This window comes from Scaptodrosophila lebanonensis, unplaced genomic scaffold (assembly GCF_003285725.1).
Source record: "Scaptodrosophila lebanonensis strain 11010-0011.00,11010-0021.00 unplaced genomic scaffold, SlebRS2 tig00001418-arrow-arrow-pilon, whole genome shotgun sequence".
NCBI lineage: Eukaryota > Metazoa > Arthropoda > Insecta > Diptera > Drosophilidae > Scaptodrosophila > Scaptodrosophila lebanonensis.
Window position 1 is genome coordinate 2586572 of NW_022060744.1, and position 20960 is coordinate 2607531.

Consider the following 20960-nt stretch of genomic DNA (forward strand, 5'->3'; position numbering starts at 1 on the left):
TACACGTTTTGAAGTACATAATGAAGAAAATCATGTAGATGATGGAAGATGATTGCAGAAAGTATAGAATCATGAGTGAGAGAATGAAATGAAATGAAGATGGTGCAGATAAAGAAAAATTATTGGAGAAAATAGACATGTATGAGTGAGAGAAGGATGTGAAATGATCATCTTCTAGATGATGGAAGATTATTGCAGAAAGTATAGAATTATGAGTGAGAGAAGGAAGCTTCAATATATTTACGAATTGATTTTAGTCTGTCTTTCAGTTTTTGTTAATTTCTTTAACTAGACAGCCTTTGTGTGATAAGAAAACAGAATTGGCAAACAACAGTCAACGATTTTATTTATAGTTATTTAATAGACAATAACCAACTGCTATTATGTAAGAGTGGTAGAGGAGAAGAACATGCTGATGAGCGAGATAGCACCTTCTTCTCCTTATATATTCAGAAAGCTATGGGGAGGGAAAGAGAAAACACTCTCCACTCTCGCGCTTTTGAGATCACACATCATTGTCCGACTCTGGTATGACTAGCTTGTCCGGCTCGATCTTAGCCGGCAAATAGTCCTCATGCTGTGGTCTTCCGTATCGCTGGAACTCATAGTTCAAATAGTCGTAGAGATACAGGAGTTCCGGTCTAACGTAATGAAAAGCCACTGGATAATTGGAGAGGCAATCCATGCACTGTCAGAATCAAAAAGGCTGGTATTTAAATGATAACGCGATGGCGATTTAATTGCAACTCACCGCCCTGGAGTTGTAGAAGGCATACTTAAAGTACCAGAAGTCCATGCCATAGTAGTGTGACATGAGTGTGGAGAACGGTGTCATGGGACTGAAGCGATTCCGCAGCCTTGCGTCGCGTGAGTCGCCAGCCAGAACGCCCACATTTCGAAGACAGATGCCTGCCTCGATATCTTCGGCTTGATCGTCCTGCTCACGACATTTGCTCGTGTCATTGAGGCCTTCAACAAACAAGCGAAGTGCCTCACGACTCAGCACATAACCACTGCCACCAGACATATAGACCTAACGAAACAAATATTGACAAACAATACGAACAATGAAGATTTGGAGATAGTCTCGTACGTGGAACGAAAGTGGAAGAGTTGAAATAATGTGTATAGCGAGGGAAGATAGAAATAAATAGGAACAGAAGAAGAGTTATCTGATTGCAATATATAGAAGATGAAAGGAATTTATAAGATAATGGGTTTTGAATTAAATTCAAGATATTTAAATATATATAATTATATACTTGTATATAGAATTGCGTAATATTATAGAAGAGCTATCGATTCGATAAGCTGTTTTCTATCTATCAGTGCTAAAAACAAGATTTTGGAAAAATTTGAAGATAAATGACAATTAATATTTAGTAACGATAGGAGATTAATAGCCATTAATAAAGAAGATGCATTTCATCACGCTGCTTTCCTTCTTCCTTCAGTCCAACTCTTCAATTATCGGAATCAAACTTGTGAAATATTATGAGATATAAAATTGTTTCAAATAGAGTAGAATTTTTTCAGAGGTATTTTATATTCCTTCAGAGCAGACGAACTCTTCAAATAAATCGAAATTAAACTTGTGAATTATGAGATATTAAACGATGTCGTTAGTAATTATTTAATATTGAAATCTTAAAAGAGAGTAAAAGAATGGAAATTTATTTAGAGGCACAAGAAATTTGACTTTTTGCTGTCTTCTCTTTACGATGATATTATTAAAGCTCTTCATTAATATCGGTAGGAAACTTATTAAAGATTAAAAAAAACATAAAAAAGAAATACCAGTTTCTATGCTCTATGCTTATAACTCTTCGTTGTAAAACGTATCAAACAAAATAAGAAAGATACAGTGTGGAACTAATTATATAGAGCAACGAGTGGAAGAAAGCTGAAAAGAAAGCTGCGAATTTATTAGATCTCCTAAAATAGCAATTATTTATGCCGAGCAGGCAACACAGCAGTCAACCGCTTTAACTAAGTCGGAATGAAAATTATTAAAGATTATCAGATAAAAATAGAGATGACGCAAATAATTTATAAAAACTCTTTAAAATTTTTTCCTTTCCTTTTCTTTTTTTTATTTTTTTTTCATTTTCCATTTGACCAACATTTATAGCCCAAAAAGAAAGATGAGTTTAAGCAAAAAAAAATTGAAAGACCTGCCAAGATAAAAGATAAAATAAAATATTTATTTAGAACGCTTTTAAGTTTTCTTTCCATTCCAGGTTTTTTTTTTATAAAAAACAAGTACAAAGGAAGGATTATAATTCTAATTATAATTCATCTAATAATCTAATAATATTCTTATTTTTTACAATTTAAAAACGACTCTCATTGATTTATGACTTGAACGAATTATAGAGTAGCAAGAATTCTTCAGAGTTCTGCTCTCTCCACTTTTATCACATTCAACTAAAAATAGTTTTGTGGGCCAAACTGATTGTCGGCACAAAACATAAAAATACGTTTTAAGAAAAGAGAGGGAGAGGGAGAACTATTGGTCTTGAGAAAGAGGCAACTTACCGCCTTCTCCTTGGGCTTTGGAAACAGCTTGTAGTTGAAACCAAAGTAAATGGGAATGTCGGGGGAGTACGGGTAGAGCATGTATCGCAAATTTTCCACAAATACGAAGCTAAAATGGCGCAAATAATTATAGAATTGTGCGGACGTGGGGGGGGGGGCTTACTCACGTGTCGTCATCGGCCTTCATGAACCAATCGGCCTCGTGGCGCTTATGCTCGTAGAGGTAGGTGAAGGCCTCCTTCGTCTTGCCCCACAGCACCTCATACTTGTCGGGCTTGGTGAGCACTATTGTCTCCAATTCGTCGTCTGGCTGAGAGGTCATGAAATAGATCTTATTACAGCGCCGTCCCCAGGTGCGTAGAATATGCACGGCTCGCGATTTGTGGTACTCCGGTGTAGTTAGCACCCAACAGAGAACCCGCACCTCCCGCTCCATTGTCTGGGCGAGCGATTCGTTGCTCCCGCCACCTCTATGGGGCAGCGAAGCCAATCCGCTCAGCATCGTGACCTCCCAGTAGACGTAACAAACAATGAGGCCGGATCCAAATAGCAGCAGCAGTAGGAGCAGCAGTTGGCGCTGTGAGAGGCGATAGACCCGAGGTCGCTCGCCACCGAGAAACACTTGAAGATCTTCACGTTTGAAGGCGGCCGGTGGCACAATCACATTATTCTCCACCTGCTCCAATGTTATGCGCTGCTCAATCATTTTGCTACTGCAGTCCAGATAGTTCCCACAACTATCAGCAGCCTGCCAGTCGTCAGTCGGATGCCGATAACTAACCGTTCGATAAGGTGCAGTGTCGGAGCAGCCTTATCTGACGCCTTTCGCTAATTAAAATTGCACTTCACCTCCAATTCCAATGCTATAAAAAAAAAAAAAACAGAATGAAAACAGAAGAGCTACTGATAAGCAGCGAGCTATCGTTGGAGCCCAAAATTGTCGAGCAGACATACACAGTATAGACCGGCAATTGACAACCTTCCATAGTAATGGCCCCAAAGATTCAGAGTTATATTGTTTTCATCGATTAGGAGAGGGAAACTCACACTTTATATGTGACTGCAATATCGTGTCTCGAAACGAGTCTTCGTTCCTATTCCTATATGATATAGTGCTCAGATTTTGATTGACATTTAACATTTAATGTAGCACTATATAGTCGTACTATATACTCATAGGTACTTTACTTACTGATCGTTCCAAAGGCAGGCTATATTAATAAATATAATAATTAATAAGCTTGATATTGGTTCATCTGCCGAGTGTGAAAGCCATAACTCTTCTTTGATACAGAAAATATCGATGTCGCGATTACCTATAAATAATATATAATAATAGTAATAATAATAATAATAAATAAAAGGCCGCATTGCTGCATTTTCCGCTAAATAAATACACTGTTGATCAGCAGCCAATCAACAGATTGTAGAGATTATAGAAATTGAGGCAACACCTATTACTCTGTATTCTTCCAATATCTGCGAAATTCATTTCACTTTAAATGTCTAGATGTTGATTATATGATCGGTTACAAAATCGACTAACAAATTCCTATCACAACTCATAGAAGTCTTAGCCCTTGGTTATAACTCTTACAATTTATGGCTTGCCAATAAGCCCTGGAATGTCATTTTTCGATAAGAACTCGACAATTCTAAAAGCTTCAGACCTTTTCCGAATTTCTCAGCTTTGGCTTACTATATAAGCTGGGCCATCGTTCAGTTGAAACCATCGGGATCCGAGAATACAAGCAACTGAAGGATGTTCATTAAGTGCTTTCTGATTCTCTCGGCAGCCACCTTACTGGCCGCTGATCGCGTCTCCTTCCAGGCCATCATAGGCGGCAAGGACACTAGTATTGAAGACATTCCCTGGCAAGTGTCACTTCAATATAATTCTCACCATTTGTGTGGTGGTTCAATCTACAATGAGTGGATCATCATAACCGCCGCTCATTGCGTTGATCGCATTCGTGTCCAAGATCTCAAGGTGCGCGTTGGCTCAACTAAACAAAACAGAGGAGGCCAACTGTTGAATGTGGAAAAGGTTAAGATTCATCAGAAATACTATAATGTAAATAATGCCCATGCTGTGAACGATGTGGCTCTGCTTCTCCTGAGTAAGCCAATCCTCCTTAATGGCAGTCGCAAAATGAAAACCATTGAACTGGCGACCTCAACACCGGCTGGTGGTTCAAGTGCAAAAGTTTCCGGTTGGGGGGAAACTACGTTCGGCTACCCTGAAATTCTACAGAGTGTTGATGTTGAAATCGTAAGCTTTAATGTTTGCAAAAACTCGTATGCTCCCAAAAACATCGAAGTAACTGAGGCTATGATTTGCGCTGCATCTGAAGGTAAGAATGCGTGCCACTCAGATTCTGGTGGTCCGCTCGTTTCGAATGGCCAATTGGTCGGCATTGTGTCTTGGGGCCCAAAATCGTGCAATCAACCAGGTCTTCCAGGCGTTTATGCCGACGTTGCTGTTTTCCGAAGTTGGATTATAAACGAGGCGGCTGAGCTCGTCCGAACGAAGAAGCAAAGTTTGTGAAACCGTCTTCCAAATAAATGACTAAATTATGATTCTAAATAACTTGTTTTTTAATTAAATATTTTTCAGCATCTGGGAATATTAATAGCAAAAGATACAATGATTGAAATAAGAGAATGAAGGAATTTTCTGGAGCAAAAAAAAATAAATATGATATTATTATTTATTATATAAACTTAATTTTTTTTAAATTTCATTTAATAAAATAATAATTAAATAAAGGAACAATTTCAATTATTATTATTTCAATAATCTTGAATGTTTGATTGTTTTGTTTTTCATCAATATGGGAAAATACCGTACAAAAAGTATCTTGATATCTGGCATAGAAGACAAACTCGAAAACATAAATTTAATTGCGTTTCCTTCTCATTTAAGGTGTAGGTTTTCAAACGTGAAATGCTGTGAGGAAACGAAAAAAGCAATTGTCTGTAAGAGTCCGACTTCAGTGTAAATAATGCAGCTTGGAGACTGAGTAGAAGAAGAGGATATTATTAATTAAGAAACAAGAGAGAACACTACAGCCGATCGAGCCCAAAAAAAATCAAAATAAACTTGTGCTGCCTGGATATCGGGAGATTCTACATGCCAAGTTTGGGGTATGTGAGCTCAATCGTCTCTGAAATCCAGACGTTCATACAGACAGACGGTCAGACGGATATGGCTTTATCGATTCGTCTTGTCATTCCGATTAAGAATGTGTATTCTTTATGGGGTCGGAGAAGCCTTCTTCTGCGTGTTACATACTTTGCACAAACCTAATATACCCCTACAGAGTATAAAAGCAATAGGAAATCGGAAAAGGCCCAAAGGTTAACTCCATCCTAATCGCTTGTCACCGAGCTCAGCTCTATTGGTGGCAAGTAGCGCAACCTAAAGCCGATGCTCATCATCGTTGCTTTGGCAACAAAAACAAAAACGAACGGTCAACAGAACTTGCGTTTAAATTGAAGCAGTTGGGAATCCTTCAATTAATCATAAGCGACATGTGGTCGATGGGTGGCGGTTGGTAGCGCCGGGTGCGAGAAAAATTATACCACATACGCCCCGTTTCCGCTGCGCTGACAACAAATGGTTACAAAAATATGGCCAGACAGGACCTCAGAGCCAAATCATTCGCGGATTGCAGCGGACATGTGGGTGGCAGCTTTGGGTGCCCGAATAGGTGTCCGCCCGTCCGTCAGCGATAGCCAAACAAAGTTGCATTAATAAAATAAAATGTGCCACAAAAAACCAACGAGAATAAGCAGAACAAACACAAAAAAATGTATGAGCGCGTAAAAACTATTTGGCTGGGGAGTGCGGAGGGGGGTAGTGCCGTGATTTCGGCCACGGACAGAAGAATTGTTGCCAATAAAAATGTTATTTTTTCAAAATGAGTTTCGCCAGCAGTCAACGAAATGTAAATATGTTGCAAGGGTGCTCAGAGTGCAAGCCGAGTGATAAATATGCATAACTATGGAGGCACCCAGTGTGCGAGAGTGGAACCGAACCGAACCGAATCGAACACCCCAAGGCAAGTCCGACACCAGGTTTTAGCTTCGGTTTGGATTAGGAATTGGAACTCATGCAGAAATTGGCGTAAATATGAGGACAGCTTTTTTGTTGAGGCCGATGGAATATTGAAATCGATTGAATTAGACTCTGAATTACACACAATAGTTGACCGTGATTTGAGGCTGGCAGTGTAATTACAAGTAATTATTGATATTTTCAGTGAAGGTATGAAGATAGGTCAGAAATGTATCCAAAGCACTGGTTAATTTTGAAATGATTTGTGAAAAACGAAGTTAATTTTCAGCAAGATTATCTTCGACCATTGAGTTTTTTTTTTATATAAATGTCAAACTTTAAAACTACTGTTATTATTTACAACAACTTAAATTAAACTTATAGCAAAATACAAATACTAAAGCTAAGAGTTTAGTCTTATTTAATTACTTATGCTTTATATAAATCTATTAGCAATATCATCATCTTCCGTTTCTTCGACGTGTCAGCAGGCGCCTTGCTAATGGATATTGAAGTATGACTTGCTGCGATCTAAGTCGGTTTTCAAATTATACTTGGTAGACTTTTTCAAACTTTCTTAAGTAAGATACTAGTCTAGACAACATTTCAAATTTAATATTTCTTAGCAAGAGATTATCGCGTCTTTGCTTTGAAATACTTGTAGCACAAAATTATTCAAATTATTAAGTTCACGTCAACATTATCATCCGTTTTCTGTTCTTTTCAATATTTCTTTTCCGAAAGAAAATGTGAGACAATAGCCAAGATATCTGGAAGAGGGCACACGCGCCTTCGATAACTTGGCAAGTATACTATATGTTGTTGGGAAGAAAATATGGGTAATATTATCAAATGCTGTTAACTCATATTTCAAGTCAGGAAAGTATTTGCTTTTACTTTGTAACCGATATCCAATTTTGTGAGTCAATCAATCATTTTTGAATTATTAAGATAAAACTTACTACAAAGATATATCTTCTCTATATAAACCAAGTTATGCCATATTGGGTTCACTGTGATTCCAAACTCAGGGACAAGAGCAGTAAAATGCTAACCAAGTGTTTGCTTTTCCTCGCAACAACCACCTTACTGGTCCTTGCTGAACCCATACCTAGTGCCTGGCACCATCAATGGGGAGGTCGCATCTATGGCGGAGAGAACATTACCATCGAACAAGCGCCCTGGCAAGTCTCGATACAAGACTCAAATAGGACTCCCTTCTGCGGTGGAGCCATCTATAACGACAGAGTCATTGTGACCGCTGCGCACTGTATAAATCCGAGGAATTCTTCAGATCTGTTAGTGCGGGTGGGTGCTACCAATCGTAGCCAAGGCGGTTATCTCCTGAAAGTATCAAAAATGAAAGTGCACGAAGAATTCAATACTTCAACGATTCGGTATGACATTGCAGTTATTCTGCTTAGCTCAAAACTCAACCTGAAAGATTGGAAGAATGTCAGGCCCATTAAACTGGCTAATGCACCACCACCCAATGGAGCCGAAGCTTTTGTTTCAGGCTGGGGATTGACTGAACAGGGCATTCCAGAAACACTTAAAGGAACTCACGTTGGCATTGTCGATCAAGGAGTTTGCAGAAATCAATACCAAACAGTATGTTCGAAAATAACGGAGGATATGATTTGCGCTGCTGCACCAGGCAAAGATTCCTGTTCCTACGACTCTGGAGGACCATTGGTTTACAACGACCAGCTTGTTGGTATTGTTTCTTGGGGTGAAGGGTGTGCGGACGCAAAATTTTCTGGTGTATATGCGAATGTTGCCCTGCTGCACGAATGGATAGTTAAGGCAGCTGAAGAGATTACTCTTAATTGAGATATGTTGAAAGCAATATAATAATTGAATAAAAATAGGCGTCCTTGAGCTTCATTTTTGACTTAAATCAAATGAGAAGCCTTGAAGTCTTAGCCAATCAACTCTTCAGCTTATTCTCCTTTAACCAATATGGCCTCTTAGATTACTTGATCTTCATCATTTCAAAAGTATGTATTAAAATATATGTATAGCCCTTAAACTGACGACAGCATTTTTACTGTCAACATAAGCAGTATATTATTACCCAGCTCCTTTTGGTTGTTCCTATTCTAACCGAGTCTAGCCTAACCCAGCCTTGTCTGATTGAGCCTAACCTAGCAGCCAAGCCAATCCTAGTCCAGCAGAGTCTAACCCAACCTACCCGTGCCTGATTAGGCCTAACCTAGCAAACCGATCCTAGCCTAACAGAGTCTAGCCTAACCCAGCCAAGTCGATCCTAGCCCAACAAAGTCTAGCCTAACCCAGCCTTGTCTGATTGAGCCTAACCTAGCAGCCAAGTCGATCCTAGTCCAACAGAGTTTAGCCCAGCCCAGCCTTGCCTGATTAAGCCTAACCTAGCAAACCGATCCTGGTCTAATGGAGTCTAGCCTAGCCAAGGCGATCCTATTCTAACCGAGTCTAGCCTAACCCAGCCTTGTCTGATTGAGCCTAACCTAGCAGCCAAGTCGATCCTAGTCCAACAGAGTTTAGCCCAGCCCAGCCTTGCCTGATTAAGCCTAACCTAGCAAACCGATCCTGGTCTAATAGAGTCTAGCCTAACCTAGCCTAGCCAAGGCAATCCTATTCTAACCGAGTCTAGCCTAACCCAGCCTTGTCTGATTAAGCCTAACCTAGCAGCCAAGCCAATCCTAGTCCAGCAGAGTCTAACCCAACCTACCCGTGCCTGATTAGGCCTAACCTAGCAAACCGATCCTAGCCTAACAGAGTCTAGCCTAACCCAGCCAAGTCGATCCTAGCCCAACAAAGTCTAGCCTAACCCAGCCTTGTCTGATTGAGCCTAACCTAGCAAACCGATCCTAGTCCAACAGAGTCTAGCCCAGCCCAGCCTTGCCTGATTAAGCCTAACCTAGCAAACCGATCCTGGTCTAATGGAGTCTAGCCTAGCCAAGGCGATCCTATTCTAACCGAGTCTAGCCTAACCCAGCCTTGTCTGATTGAGCCTAACCTAGCAGCCAAGCCAATCCTAGTCCAGCAGAGTCTAACCCAACCTACCCGTGCCTGATTAGGCCTAACCTAGCAAACCGATCCTAGCCTAACAGAGTCTAGCCTAACCCAGCCAAGTCGATCCTAGCCCAACAAAGTCTAGCCTAACCCAGCCTTGTCTGATTGAGCCTAACCTAGCAGCCAAGTCGATCCTAGTCCAACAGAGTTTAGCCCAGCCCAGCCTTGCCTGATTAAGCCTAACCTAGCAAACCGATCCTGGTCTAATGGAGTCTAGCCTAGCCAAGGCGATCCTATTCTAACCGAGTCTAGCCTAACCCAGCCTTGTCTGATTGAGCCTAACCTAGCAGCCAAGTCGATCCTAGTCCAACAGAGTTTAGCCCAGCCCAGCCTTGCCTGATTAAGCCTAACCTAGCAAACCGATCCTGGTCTAATAGAGTCTAGCCTAACCTAGCCTAGCCAAGGCAATCCTATTCTAACGAGTCTAGCCCTAACCTACCAAGCCGATCCTATTCTAACGAGTCTAGCTCAGCCCAGCCTTGCCTGATTAAGCCTAACCTAGCCAAGGCGAACCTAGTGCAATCGAGTCTTGCACAACCGAGCGCAACCTAACAAAGCCAAGCAGATCCTAGTCTAACCGAGTCTGGCCTAAGCCAGGTTTCCTTAACCAAGCAAACCTAACCTCACATAGCCTCACCTAATCTTACCTTGCCTTCTTAGCCTCCCTTAGCCTAATCTATCAGCGCCTTACCTAACTCAACGACAAGAGACCGATCATGGCCTCATCCAGCTCAACCTAACATCGCCTTTACTTTACCTAACCAAACCTTGAATCTGAGCGATCCTAACTTAGTTTTAGTCCTAGTCCTTAAGATACTGTATTCTTAATAGTCTAAAGGTGTAGCCCCCACATTGATTTGCAATCTGTCTCCACTTTTTGAAATCAAAGTCCGCTACTCTTAAGCATTCAACTCTGTTAGGCTCCGCGTTAGGATCGCATAGGAGGCTCTGTTTTTTCCAATCGAATAGATTCCACCCAAATTACCGAGGCGTATGGACTCTGAGGCTTTCATGACTAAATAAGCTCCCTTTAAGCATTGCAGCAGTGGAGCTCAGCAAACTATAAAACGAAAGCAACGCAGCCAGCCAGGGAGAAGTGGGGTTGGGGACTGGATGGGGACGGGTTGAACACACTCGAATACTTATAATAAAAATAGAGCAAAGGATGCTCGTAACTGCAGATTTTTTGTAATAATGTTAGCTTTTGGATTTTGGAAGCGCAGAGCCCCAAGCGAGGGACGCGAAGCTGCGCGCATTTGTCTCCTGTTATCCATATGGGTGTACGAGTATGTGTATCTGAGTGTGATTGCAATTGTTTGCATGGACACATGTATCTGTGTGTGTGTGTGTGTGTGTGTGTGTGAATAGAAGGTCCAAATGGGACAGAGAGACGGAAAACACAGTGAGACATCAAACGTGCAAACGTTTGCCATATTTTTGTAATCAAAGTAAACAATCCATTTAACCAAACACGCACACAGACAGACTAGCGTCCAGGACAACGATGCAGTGCCAGCTGTTGGCCAACATTGCAGCAAAAGGAACGTCTTTTGCAATTTTGCTTCATTCTCGATTTGGCGCGCGCATCCGTTTGTTCTACACACACACACACACACACACACACAAAAACACAGACACATTCATTTCAAATATGACGGCCAACGACTTTACAAATAGCGACCCGACTCTGACGGCCACACACTCGTATAAGTCGCCCACTTATCCCGCTCCGCCCCCCACCCCACTGACAATCCTCTCTCGTCCGACTCTTGTTGTTATTGTCACTTAGCATGCAGTCAGTCAACCACCGAATTGTGCGGCGTTATAATATTTTGCGCCAGCCATCAAATCGGCAGGGGCACTGACAGTGGCTGAGAACGCCCAGGACAATGCAGCGACGTGACGTCTCTAGTCTCTCGGCTCTCTTCTCACTACTCCAGACTCGTCTCGTCTCGTCCTCAAGCGTCCTCACTCGTTTTTTATGCAAACAACATTTGAATTTGAAATGAAAACGCTAACGGGCAATGCCGTTGCCATTTGATGGAAACGAAGCGCCAAACGGCAAGGACAACAGCCACAGAAAGAGTTGGGCAATAGTTGAAGCAAATCATTACACTGCACAAAAATCGAGGGACACTTTTCAATACCACACAGAACTGGATAGCATTAGACGGGGCGTGGATCTGGGGACAGTTTCGCAATCGATGTAAGCGTTCGAGCAACCACTTATAACCCCCTTTAACGAAGAAACAAGTTTCGCTGGAGGAGATCTCACGAAGGTGCTGCCTTTGTTCACTCTCTCTCTCTTTCTCTCTCTCTCTCTCTCTCTCTCTCTCTATGGTCTGAGCCTTATTGTTGTCTTGTCTTTGATGCCAACTATCAATGCCTTTCTACACTCTCTCTTTATGTATCTCTCTCTCTCTCACTCTCTCTCTCTCTATCTCTCTCTCTCTATCTCCCTCTCCCTTTCTATCTCTTTTTCTCTCTCTCTCTCTCTCTTTGGTCTGATCCTTTTTCTAAGCTACTATAACCTCTTTAGCTCAAAAACAAACTGGATTGCCTCGGCTCCCACCACTCTCAACAGTTGTCTGCGGCTTTGATGCCTGCTATTACTACCATTCTTCACTCTCTGTATCTCTTTCTCTCTCGCTCTCTGGTCTGAGCATTTTTCTGAGCTACTATAACCCCCTTTAGCGAAATAACAAAATCAATTCAACTCAACCAATGAGTTCCAATGGAGGAGCTCTCACAAGGGCCCCCAGCTTCGCCTACGATTCTTTCCGCGAAAAGAACTTACTGGATTCTTTTGGCTTGTGCCACTCTGCCTACTATTACTACCTTTCTTCACTCTCTCTCTCTATCTCTATATGTCTCTTTCTCTATCTCCATCTCTATCTCTCTCTATTTCTCTCTCTGGTCGGAGCATATCGTTCCAGCTGCAGTCAGATAGTAAATTAGCCTTACTTGTAGATGAATTGGAAATCATATTTTGGAAGGATCGAAAACCATATTCAAGAGATAACTTTCAAAGCTCTACAAACTTCCCGTAGACCCTTGACTTTTAGCAACAAAGACGTCGTAGGGAATGTCTTAACTTTTTAATCTCACTCCTAAACCAGAAAGTCTGACAGAACACATTAAAGTGCCAAGACTAGTCTTGACTGAAAATATTTTTAAAATGCTTTGAGTTCTACCAGAAAACTATTAACAGATAAGCCTGCCACTAGACTTATTAGACATTTATGCATTAAGATATTCATGACTATTTACAAACTGTTTTCCCAACCAACAAAACTGATGGTGGCATTTTATTAAATGTGGATCGGTTCATAACTCACAAGGATTTTGGTAAAATAAGTCAATTTTCCTTTCACATTGGAGTTCTTCTTTTGAGCTCATCAATCAATCTGAAGGATAACGCAAACGTCAAACCCATGGAGTTGGCCAAAACCGCACCAGGTGTGGGAACCCAGGCTGTCGAAATCATCGGTATTGTTTCGGGGATCATCAAATGTCCGCACAATAAAATTGCAGGTCTATATACCAACGTGGCGGTACTTCATGACTGGATTGTTGCTAACGCTAAGAAAATCAGATAAAACTAAACACGCTTTACTCGCTCTTTTTAAATGTAACTAGCATTATAAATCTTATCCGAAATCGGTATGAATACCCTGACTCCTTAAATTGGGCGCCTGAAATTTTGTGCGGTGTAGATATAATTGGTGTCATTCTCAAAGTGAAAACAAAAGTTGCAATTATTTTTATCAATAACCTTTTCCGATATATTGTGAGTGAGGGAGTGAACATTTGTTTAGTTTAGCAAATTGTAATTAATTTTCAGACTTAGCCAAACATTATACCTATGGTTTCCTGATATTTTTCCAAACTTTTTCAATTAAACTTATTTTTAACAACAAACCCATAGTTTCCCTGAATTTGTGCAGTGTATTTTCAGATTTAACAAAATATTTCACCTGTTTGATTTTTCGGATTTTTTGAAATCTTTTTTGATTACTATAATTTTGTGCAGTGTAGATACAATTGCTGTAAGTCTCAAAATAAAGAAAAAAATTGCGCCTGATTTTAACAACAAACCTATATTTTCTCTTTATTTTTTTCAAAATTTTTGTGGAGTGCTTACAATTTTGTTCAGTGTAGATACGATTGCTGTTATTCCCAACTAAAGGAAAATAGTATAATCATATAACTTATTTTTTTGTAACTTTTTTTATTAAGTGTCTAAAATTTTTAGCTGTAATTCTCAAATACATAAAAAAACAAGAGAGAACGCTACAGTCGAGCAAGCCCGACAGTGTAATACCCTGTACCCATGTAAACTTCCGTCACTGAGTTATATGCGCCCATAGCAGCAGCAAAAAGAGGAAGAAGAAGAGCGAACTTGTTGCTGCAGTTTGTGGGGGTTGTACTGGCGAAAATTTGTTTCGCTAATAACTTTTCTTAGAATTGACCGAATTGAATAAAATTTTGAACAACAGTAGACAATTATATATAAATTATGTGTGCAAAGTTTGGTTTAGGTAGCATTTGAAATGTGGACGCTATTGACGAAATTCTGCAGCGGGGGAAGGGGGGGAAAATTAAAAAAAAAAAAATAAACTCGTCCTTACTCGGACCTAGGAGAATCTGGATGCCAACTTTGGTTATTCTAGCTTTTATAGTTTCTGAGATCCTCGCGTTCATCCAGACGGACAGACGGACGGACAGACGGACGGACAGACGGACGGACAGACGGACGGACATGTCTAGATCGATTTCTCTCGTCATGCTGATCAAGAATATATATACTTTATAGGGTCGGAGATGCTTCCTTCTGTATGTTACATACTTTGCACAAACCTAATATACCCTTTTTACCCTACGGGTACAGGGTATAAAAATTACACCCATTTTGTCTTTTATTATTGTTTGGAATATTTTTTTGGAAGTGTCTACAATTTGGTGCAGTGTGGTTGCCATTATTCTCAATTTCAGCAATCTAACTTACGTTTTTTTAGATTTTTTTGAAATTTTTTTTATTGAGTGTCTAAAATTTTGAGCAGGGCTTATATGCTGTAACTCTCAAATTTAAAACTAGTATACCCTTTCACCCTTTGGGTACAGGGTATAAAAAGAAGTACAACTAGTTTTTATCGGTTAACTTGTTTTTCTTTTAATTTTGTTTCGATTTCGATTTTGTGCAGTGCAGATATAATTGCTTTAATTCCCAAATATAGTACAAAATTAAACCGATTTTTACTGACAAACTTGTTACTTGTTTTTTTTTTTTTTCAATATATTGAATTTTTTGTAACTGCAATTTTCTGCAGTGTAGATAGAAATGCTGTAATTCTTCAAAATTGAGCGAGAGAAATTACAAAAAAATATTGTGCTCATCAAACCGAGTTTCGTTTCAATATATTTCGCATTTTGGGCGTCTATGCATATAATTGTGCGCAGTGTAGACCAACGATGGGGTCCTGGTAAGCGCCGTTGCATACTTTTCAGCGTCATGCGGTAACTTTAGCACTGATATGACAACACTCCATAGCATTTGTGTCCATTGGCATTTTGTTTGTAAACATGCATATAAATGTGGGCATGAATGTGTGCATGTGTGTGTTGTCTGTCTGTTTGCTGCAATAGTTTTTACAGCATTTGTACACACACACACATATATATATATATTTATATACATATGTATATGTATAAGAGAGAACAGCGGGCGACATAGAAACGCAGCCAAAAAGCAATAAAAACCAACGCGCCAACTTTGTTATTACGTTATTATACACACACACACACACATACACACCACATTCCTTTCATTGGCATTGGCTAGAGCCAGCTGGCACACCTGTTCACCTCAATTCGAGCACTCAACCCGTCCCGGCCCCGTCCCCGTCCCTCCCACACACACACACACACACACAAGTCCCCTCCTCATCGACATTCGTTCGCACATTTATTTGCATTTGCTTGTAACTTATATTTGCGTTTGGCTGCTCGGCGCGCTTTTATTATTATTTCTGGTTAGTTTTCTGTGCTACAAAGTGTGCTGACATGTTATGATTTCTATTTTAATTTTTTCCCACTTTTTTTGTCTTTTGTTTTCCCGCTTCAGCTATTTATTTTTGTTTGCCTCCTTCCTGCAGCCAATATGAAAAGCAGTTGGCGCGCTGCGGGCTCCCAATGGCATGGCATAAGCAGGAGCATACAAATAACGTACTTATTCCACACAGAAAGTACGATATTACAAGTATACTATATATACTCGTAGTGCACTCGTAACTAACTCCTCTGGCCGTCAGACTGCCAGCGAAATGAAAAAATGAATTCATTAATTAGATCTGGTATTTGGCTTCACAATGCAATTAAGAAACAAAAAATGCAAGCAAAAAAAATGTTTCATTAGATATAAAACGCAGTTCTACAATTATTCATTTAATAATTAGGGTCGGCATTGTTATCTCAGCTCCTTTTGCAAATTAAACTGTATTTATTTAGTTCTTCATAATTCATTTCAGGCTTCCATCCCTACTTGCAATACTTGTAAATAAATAGATTTATTTATGAATCATAGTCTTGCTTTGTACTTTTGCTGTCGCTTTTGTTTTAAACAATAGTTGTGTATTTGGATCAATATTTTCACAGGACATACATGGGAGCAATTCTAGACTTCTCCGACGCATTCAACAATGCGGCAATGAAAGCCATAATGCCAGGCCTGCTTCCAATCTATGCGTGAATACCACTGTGTACCGGGAATTGGGTTAAGTCTTCAAAATCGTTTTTTTTTTTTTTCAGTAAAATCAGTTTTTTTATTATTATTATGCTGCGGAATAGGCCTGGAGATTTGGTTAAAACACGACAGTCATTTTAATATATGAGACCACTCTTAGAAAATTTGTAGAACTGCTAGTCATTTTTTAAATTGTGGGATTTCGATTGGCTCGTTGGGCTAAAATCTATTTGTGATAAACCTTCAAAGTAATCCCGATTCTCGACTCTTCTTAAATTTCCCAAGTCGTATCAAAACAGTGCACCCATCCCGGAGAGATATTTGAATTAAATGGAGTGGAAATTAGACATTAGCTGAGAGGGACAGTGCTGCTAACTTAAAGAAGAAAATATTTGTCCCTAACGAAACAACCGCTCGATGTTTCCGGGTCATATTTAATTTCATTTTAGGGCAGATCTTGAACAAAGCCAAAATTACAAAAATATATATATATATTTATTTGTATATACTAGTCTGTTAGATAATATGTACAAACCTAAAAACCCCTTCTTACCTCTCGGTATAATCTGATTCAAACCCATAACCATAGTTTCATAAAAACACATTTCCTAAAACTAAAACCACTACTTCTTTAAAGTCAAGGAAATATATTTTCATATTGCAAAATGTAGAGATAAGTAGATTTTCTAATATTAGGAAAATTTCAAAAAGAACTGTTTCTAATTTAATTTAACAAATTTTAAGTTGAAACCATTTAAAAGTGTTGTGTTATACTTGTACTTTCCGTATATAATTGCTAATACTACAAATTGAAATATACTATAAATATAGTTTGATTTGTTCGTTTTGACCGAAATACTTTTTTTTGCACATACAAGTATACTTCTTTCTCTGAAGTAACTATTTTTGTAATTTTCAGGGAAAGTTACAATTGTTTCAGTAAAATAACTGGCTGGCTGCCTTTTATTCTTATTTTTTATGAGAGTTTTTCTAAACCTTACGGCGATTTCAAGCTTCACTTTCACTTTTTCGCCAAGTGCAAAAAAATAGATTTCTATTTTATGAAATAAAGTGCCACCCTCGAGTAACTTTTGTTTTCAATTTTTCATTTATTAATTAAACTACTCGTGTGTTTATTTAATTTATTAAATTTATTATGTGCTGTTCTTGTAATTTATTGCTTCAATCATTACTAATAATAGATAAATAGATTTATTACTATTCAGATATTAAAGGCTTTCAATGAATTGAAGTTGCTTTTTTGCTGTCTCCTTTTATTTAATCAATTGAATTGCATTTCATTTCATAATTGCGTTATATTTTACACAAAGCTTTGCAGGGATAAACAACAATAATTAAACTTATTAAGCGAATTTCAAATGTAACTTTACAATTAATTAGGTTTGCTTTTGTTCTCGCTGTTCCTTTCAACAATCGAATTGCATTTCATTTTCTTGTTTTGATTTTTTTTTATAAAACAACAAAATAAAAACGTATTAATTAAAATCCAAACATTGCTTTACAAATAATTCACTTTTTCCCCAGTTAGTTCTATGCATTGGATTCAATTTCATTTCATTTTGAGTTTTTATAGAGTTTTTTGAATTATAAAAAAATGATGGTATGCATTTAGGGCAGATAATTCAATGAAGATAACTGGGCTTTCTCTGCTCCATTTGCCAATTCAGTTTTAATTAATTTAATTCATTACTAAAGCCGCACCCATGTTTTCCGTGTTTTTGAAAGAAGAAAAAATGCGAAAACCGTTTGAAAGAGCATCAAAATAGATAGTAAAGAGATAGTAAGCAAAAACGCTTTCCTTGCAATATTTAAAGTTATATTAAAACAATATTTTATAAACAAATAACACATTCTTTTCTAAAACCTTTCAGAAAAAGATGGCGAAATATTTCTTGGGGCCTGGCATAGCTCAACGTGCTATAAGTAATCCCATAATGCGAGTTGTTTCCTGAGTACGAATCGGTTCGAATTACGGCGTTATCATCGCATAAAAGCATGATTTAAAAAATTTCTTACAGTTTTGAAATTCTGTTATTGTGGTCCCATATAAAGAAAAATCAAAACTGTAGGCTTATTCGGAACAAATTAAAATTAAGAAAATACATGAATTACATTAATTAATTCAAAAATATTTAATGTGAGCTTTTTACTTGTAATTTAATGTTAATGTTCCTCTGATTTTTTAAGGACTTCTTTCATTTAAGAATGCATGGCTTGAAAAGTGTTTTGCCACTCCAAGCTCTTATCTATTTATTTTTTGTTCAAGTCGTCAATGCCGACAAAGTGCCGAGAATTATTGAAAGGCAATGTAAATAATTTAATAAATTGATTAACTTAAAAAAAAATCAATAAAATATCTAATGAATACAAACATAAATGGCAAACATTTTATATTTGATAATTTTTCAACAAATACTTAATGCCATTAAATTGAAGCGTAAGATCTAATTCGATTTTCTTCTTCTAGTCATCCAAAAAAAATTAAATGAAATAAATAATAATATGAGCTTAATTGGTAAACAAATAGATTAAAGAACGAGAAACCTTTTCTAAGGCTCATTTGCTAAATCAGTGTTTTGCGACTCTTTTCTCTTTATTTGTTTATTTTAATAAAATGGAAATCAAATGAATATAAACATTTGAAAAACAAACTATTATATTTAAGAATGTTTGAACAAATACCAAACATTGCCATTAAATTGAAGCAGAAGCTATAATTATTACATACTTAGTCATCAACAAAATTAAATAAATAAATATATGAACTTAATGGCAAACAAATAGATTAAAGAAGCAGAACCGCTTTCTATTTATTTGTTTATTTATTATTTCAAGCAAAGTACGCAGAATTATTTTAATAAAATGTAAATCAAATGAATATAGGCATTTGAACAAATACCCAATATTGACATTAAATTGAAGCAGAAGATCTAATTATTGTTGTCCAAAAATGAATAGCAAAGAAAATATACGAGTTTATAGAAGCAGAAACCTCTTCTATGACTCATAAAATTAATCAGTTGGAGTCGATTCAATATTGTGAGACATATTTCTGGTTACACGCATTGTCAGCACTTTTGTAATTAAAAGATCACATTGTTTTCTTTGGCTGACGGCTGAAATGCGTTGATGGTGTTGGGCGCCCAAAAAAGTATGCAACCATTTTTGGCATGTGTTGTTGTTGTTGTTATTGTAGCTGTTGTTATTGTAGCTGTTGTGGGCAAACAAAAGATGTCACTTCGATGTCAAACGTAGGGTGAAGAGCCGCGCACAAAATGAGAAAATGAAATAAATAGGCTGGCAGAATGTGTGGCAACTTTTTGTTTGTGTTTTTTTCCTCCTTCGTTTTTTTTTTTTTTTTTTTTTTTTTTGTACTGGTCGCTGAGTTTGTTTGTTTGTTTGTTGTTGTTGCTGCTGTTGCTGCCACGAGACCACCACGACAGCAACAACAGCAACAGCAATATCTCCACATCATCATCAACATCGTCACTGTGCGTTTTCAATAATAATCTCTTGTCCCGGGCATAAATGTCGCATTAAAATGTCACGCACTTGTGGCTTAATCACGCAAAAGGATAACGACATGCCACTCCTCCACTCCACTCCACTCCATTCCACTCTTCTTAGCCTACAGCAGCTTGCCGCCTGCTGCCTGCTGCTCTTCATTGTCCTTGTCAACGTCATCGTCATCCACAGCGTTGTTATCTCTCTTGTAGTACCGCTGACGGAAAGTTGAGTCTTGGCTAGTCTGAGTCTCCAAGTGTGTGTGTGTTTACGCTTTTCTTTCTATTGTCTATACCCTAACCTAGAGAAGCATGTTGTAATATTTGTAATGCCCGAACATGGCTATATAGACTCGTCTTGGCAAGCTAATCAAATAAATGTCCGGCGGTACGTCCGTCTGTTCGTCTGAGATCTCGGAAAGCCGAAGAGCTAGAATAAGCCACCTTAATATTCAGATTCTCTTGAGGTCGATAAAGGACAAGTTTATGTTTTTTTTCGTAGCACCCTCCCATTTGAGCTTCTCCATAACTCTCGTAAGTCATTCAGATTTTTTTTTTAATCAAAATTTTACAATTACTTTTGTGTCCTTCATTGTCATTGTTGTGAAGGAAGCTAAAGCCATAAAATAAAAGAGTACATCTTTATCTAATCAATTCTTATAAGTTTTCTTTAAATATTCCGAATAAATTTCCATTTTAGAAACCATTTTGCAAAGTTTGCTTTTTAGATCGGACAAGCTCCAGTCTCGGAATACAGAAACGTCGCAAGTATAAAGAATAGTACTAGATTACATTTGTTTCGCTAATAACTTATCTGGAAATTTACCGATTTTGATGAAACCTTAAATAGAAGTAAATAATTGCATATAAAAAGGTAGATAAAAACAAAATAAAATAAACTCGTGTTGTCTAGGGCTTAGGAGAGTCTACACACCAAGTTTGGTCAATGTAGCCTCAGCCGTTTTCAAAGTCTATGCGTTCATCCAGACAGACGGACGGACGGGCGGATAGATCGATTTCTCACATAATGCTGATTAAGAAT

At 38.3% G+C, this 20960-nt stretch overlaps 3 protein-coding genes across 3 annotated transcripts; 2 read left to right on the forward strand and 1 right to left on the reverse strand.

Annotated features, from left to right (window-relative positions):
* Positions 1–320: 320 nt before the first annotated feature.
* LOC115633413 (glycoprotein-N-acetylgalactosamine 3-beta-galactosyltransferase 1) lies at positions 321–3244 on the reverse strand. Its single transcript, XM_030530857.1, has 4 exons — positions 2706–3244; positions 2539–2647; positions 752–1033; positions 321–688 (listed from the first exon to the last, which is right to left on the reverse strand). The coding sequence occupies exons 1-4, from the start codon at positions 3242–3244 to the stop codon at positions 506–508; spliced, it is 1113 nt and encodes a 370-aa protein (XP_030386717.1). The 3' UTR covers positions 321–505.
* A 1036-nt stretch (positions 3245–4280) lies between these two features.
* Positions 4281–5125, forward strand: LOC115633288 (trypsin alpha-3-like). Its single transcript, XM_030530697.1, has one exon. It carries the CDS (start codon positions 4301–4303, stop codon positions 5084–5086), a length of 786 nt encoding a protein of 261 aa, XP_030386557.1. The 5' UTR covers positions 4281–4300; the 3' UTR covers positions 5087–5125.
* Positions 5126–7623: 2498 nt separating this feature from the next.
* On the forward strand, positions 7624–8532 carry LOC115633283 (trypsin alpha-3-like). Its single transcript, XM_030530691.1, has one exon. The coding sequence runs from the start codon at positions 7646–7648 to the stop codon at positions 8429–8431; it is 786 nt and encodes a 261-aa protein (XP_030386551.1). The 5' UTR covers positions 7624–7645; the 3' UTR covers positions 8432–8532.
* Positions 8533–20960: the final 12428 nt, after the last annotated feature.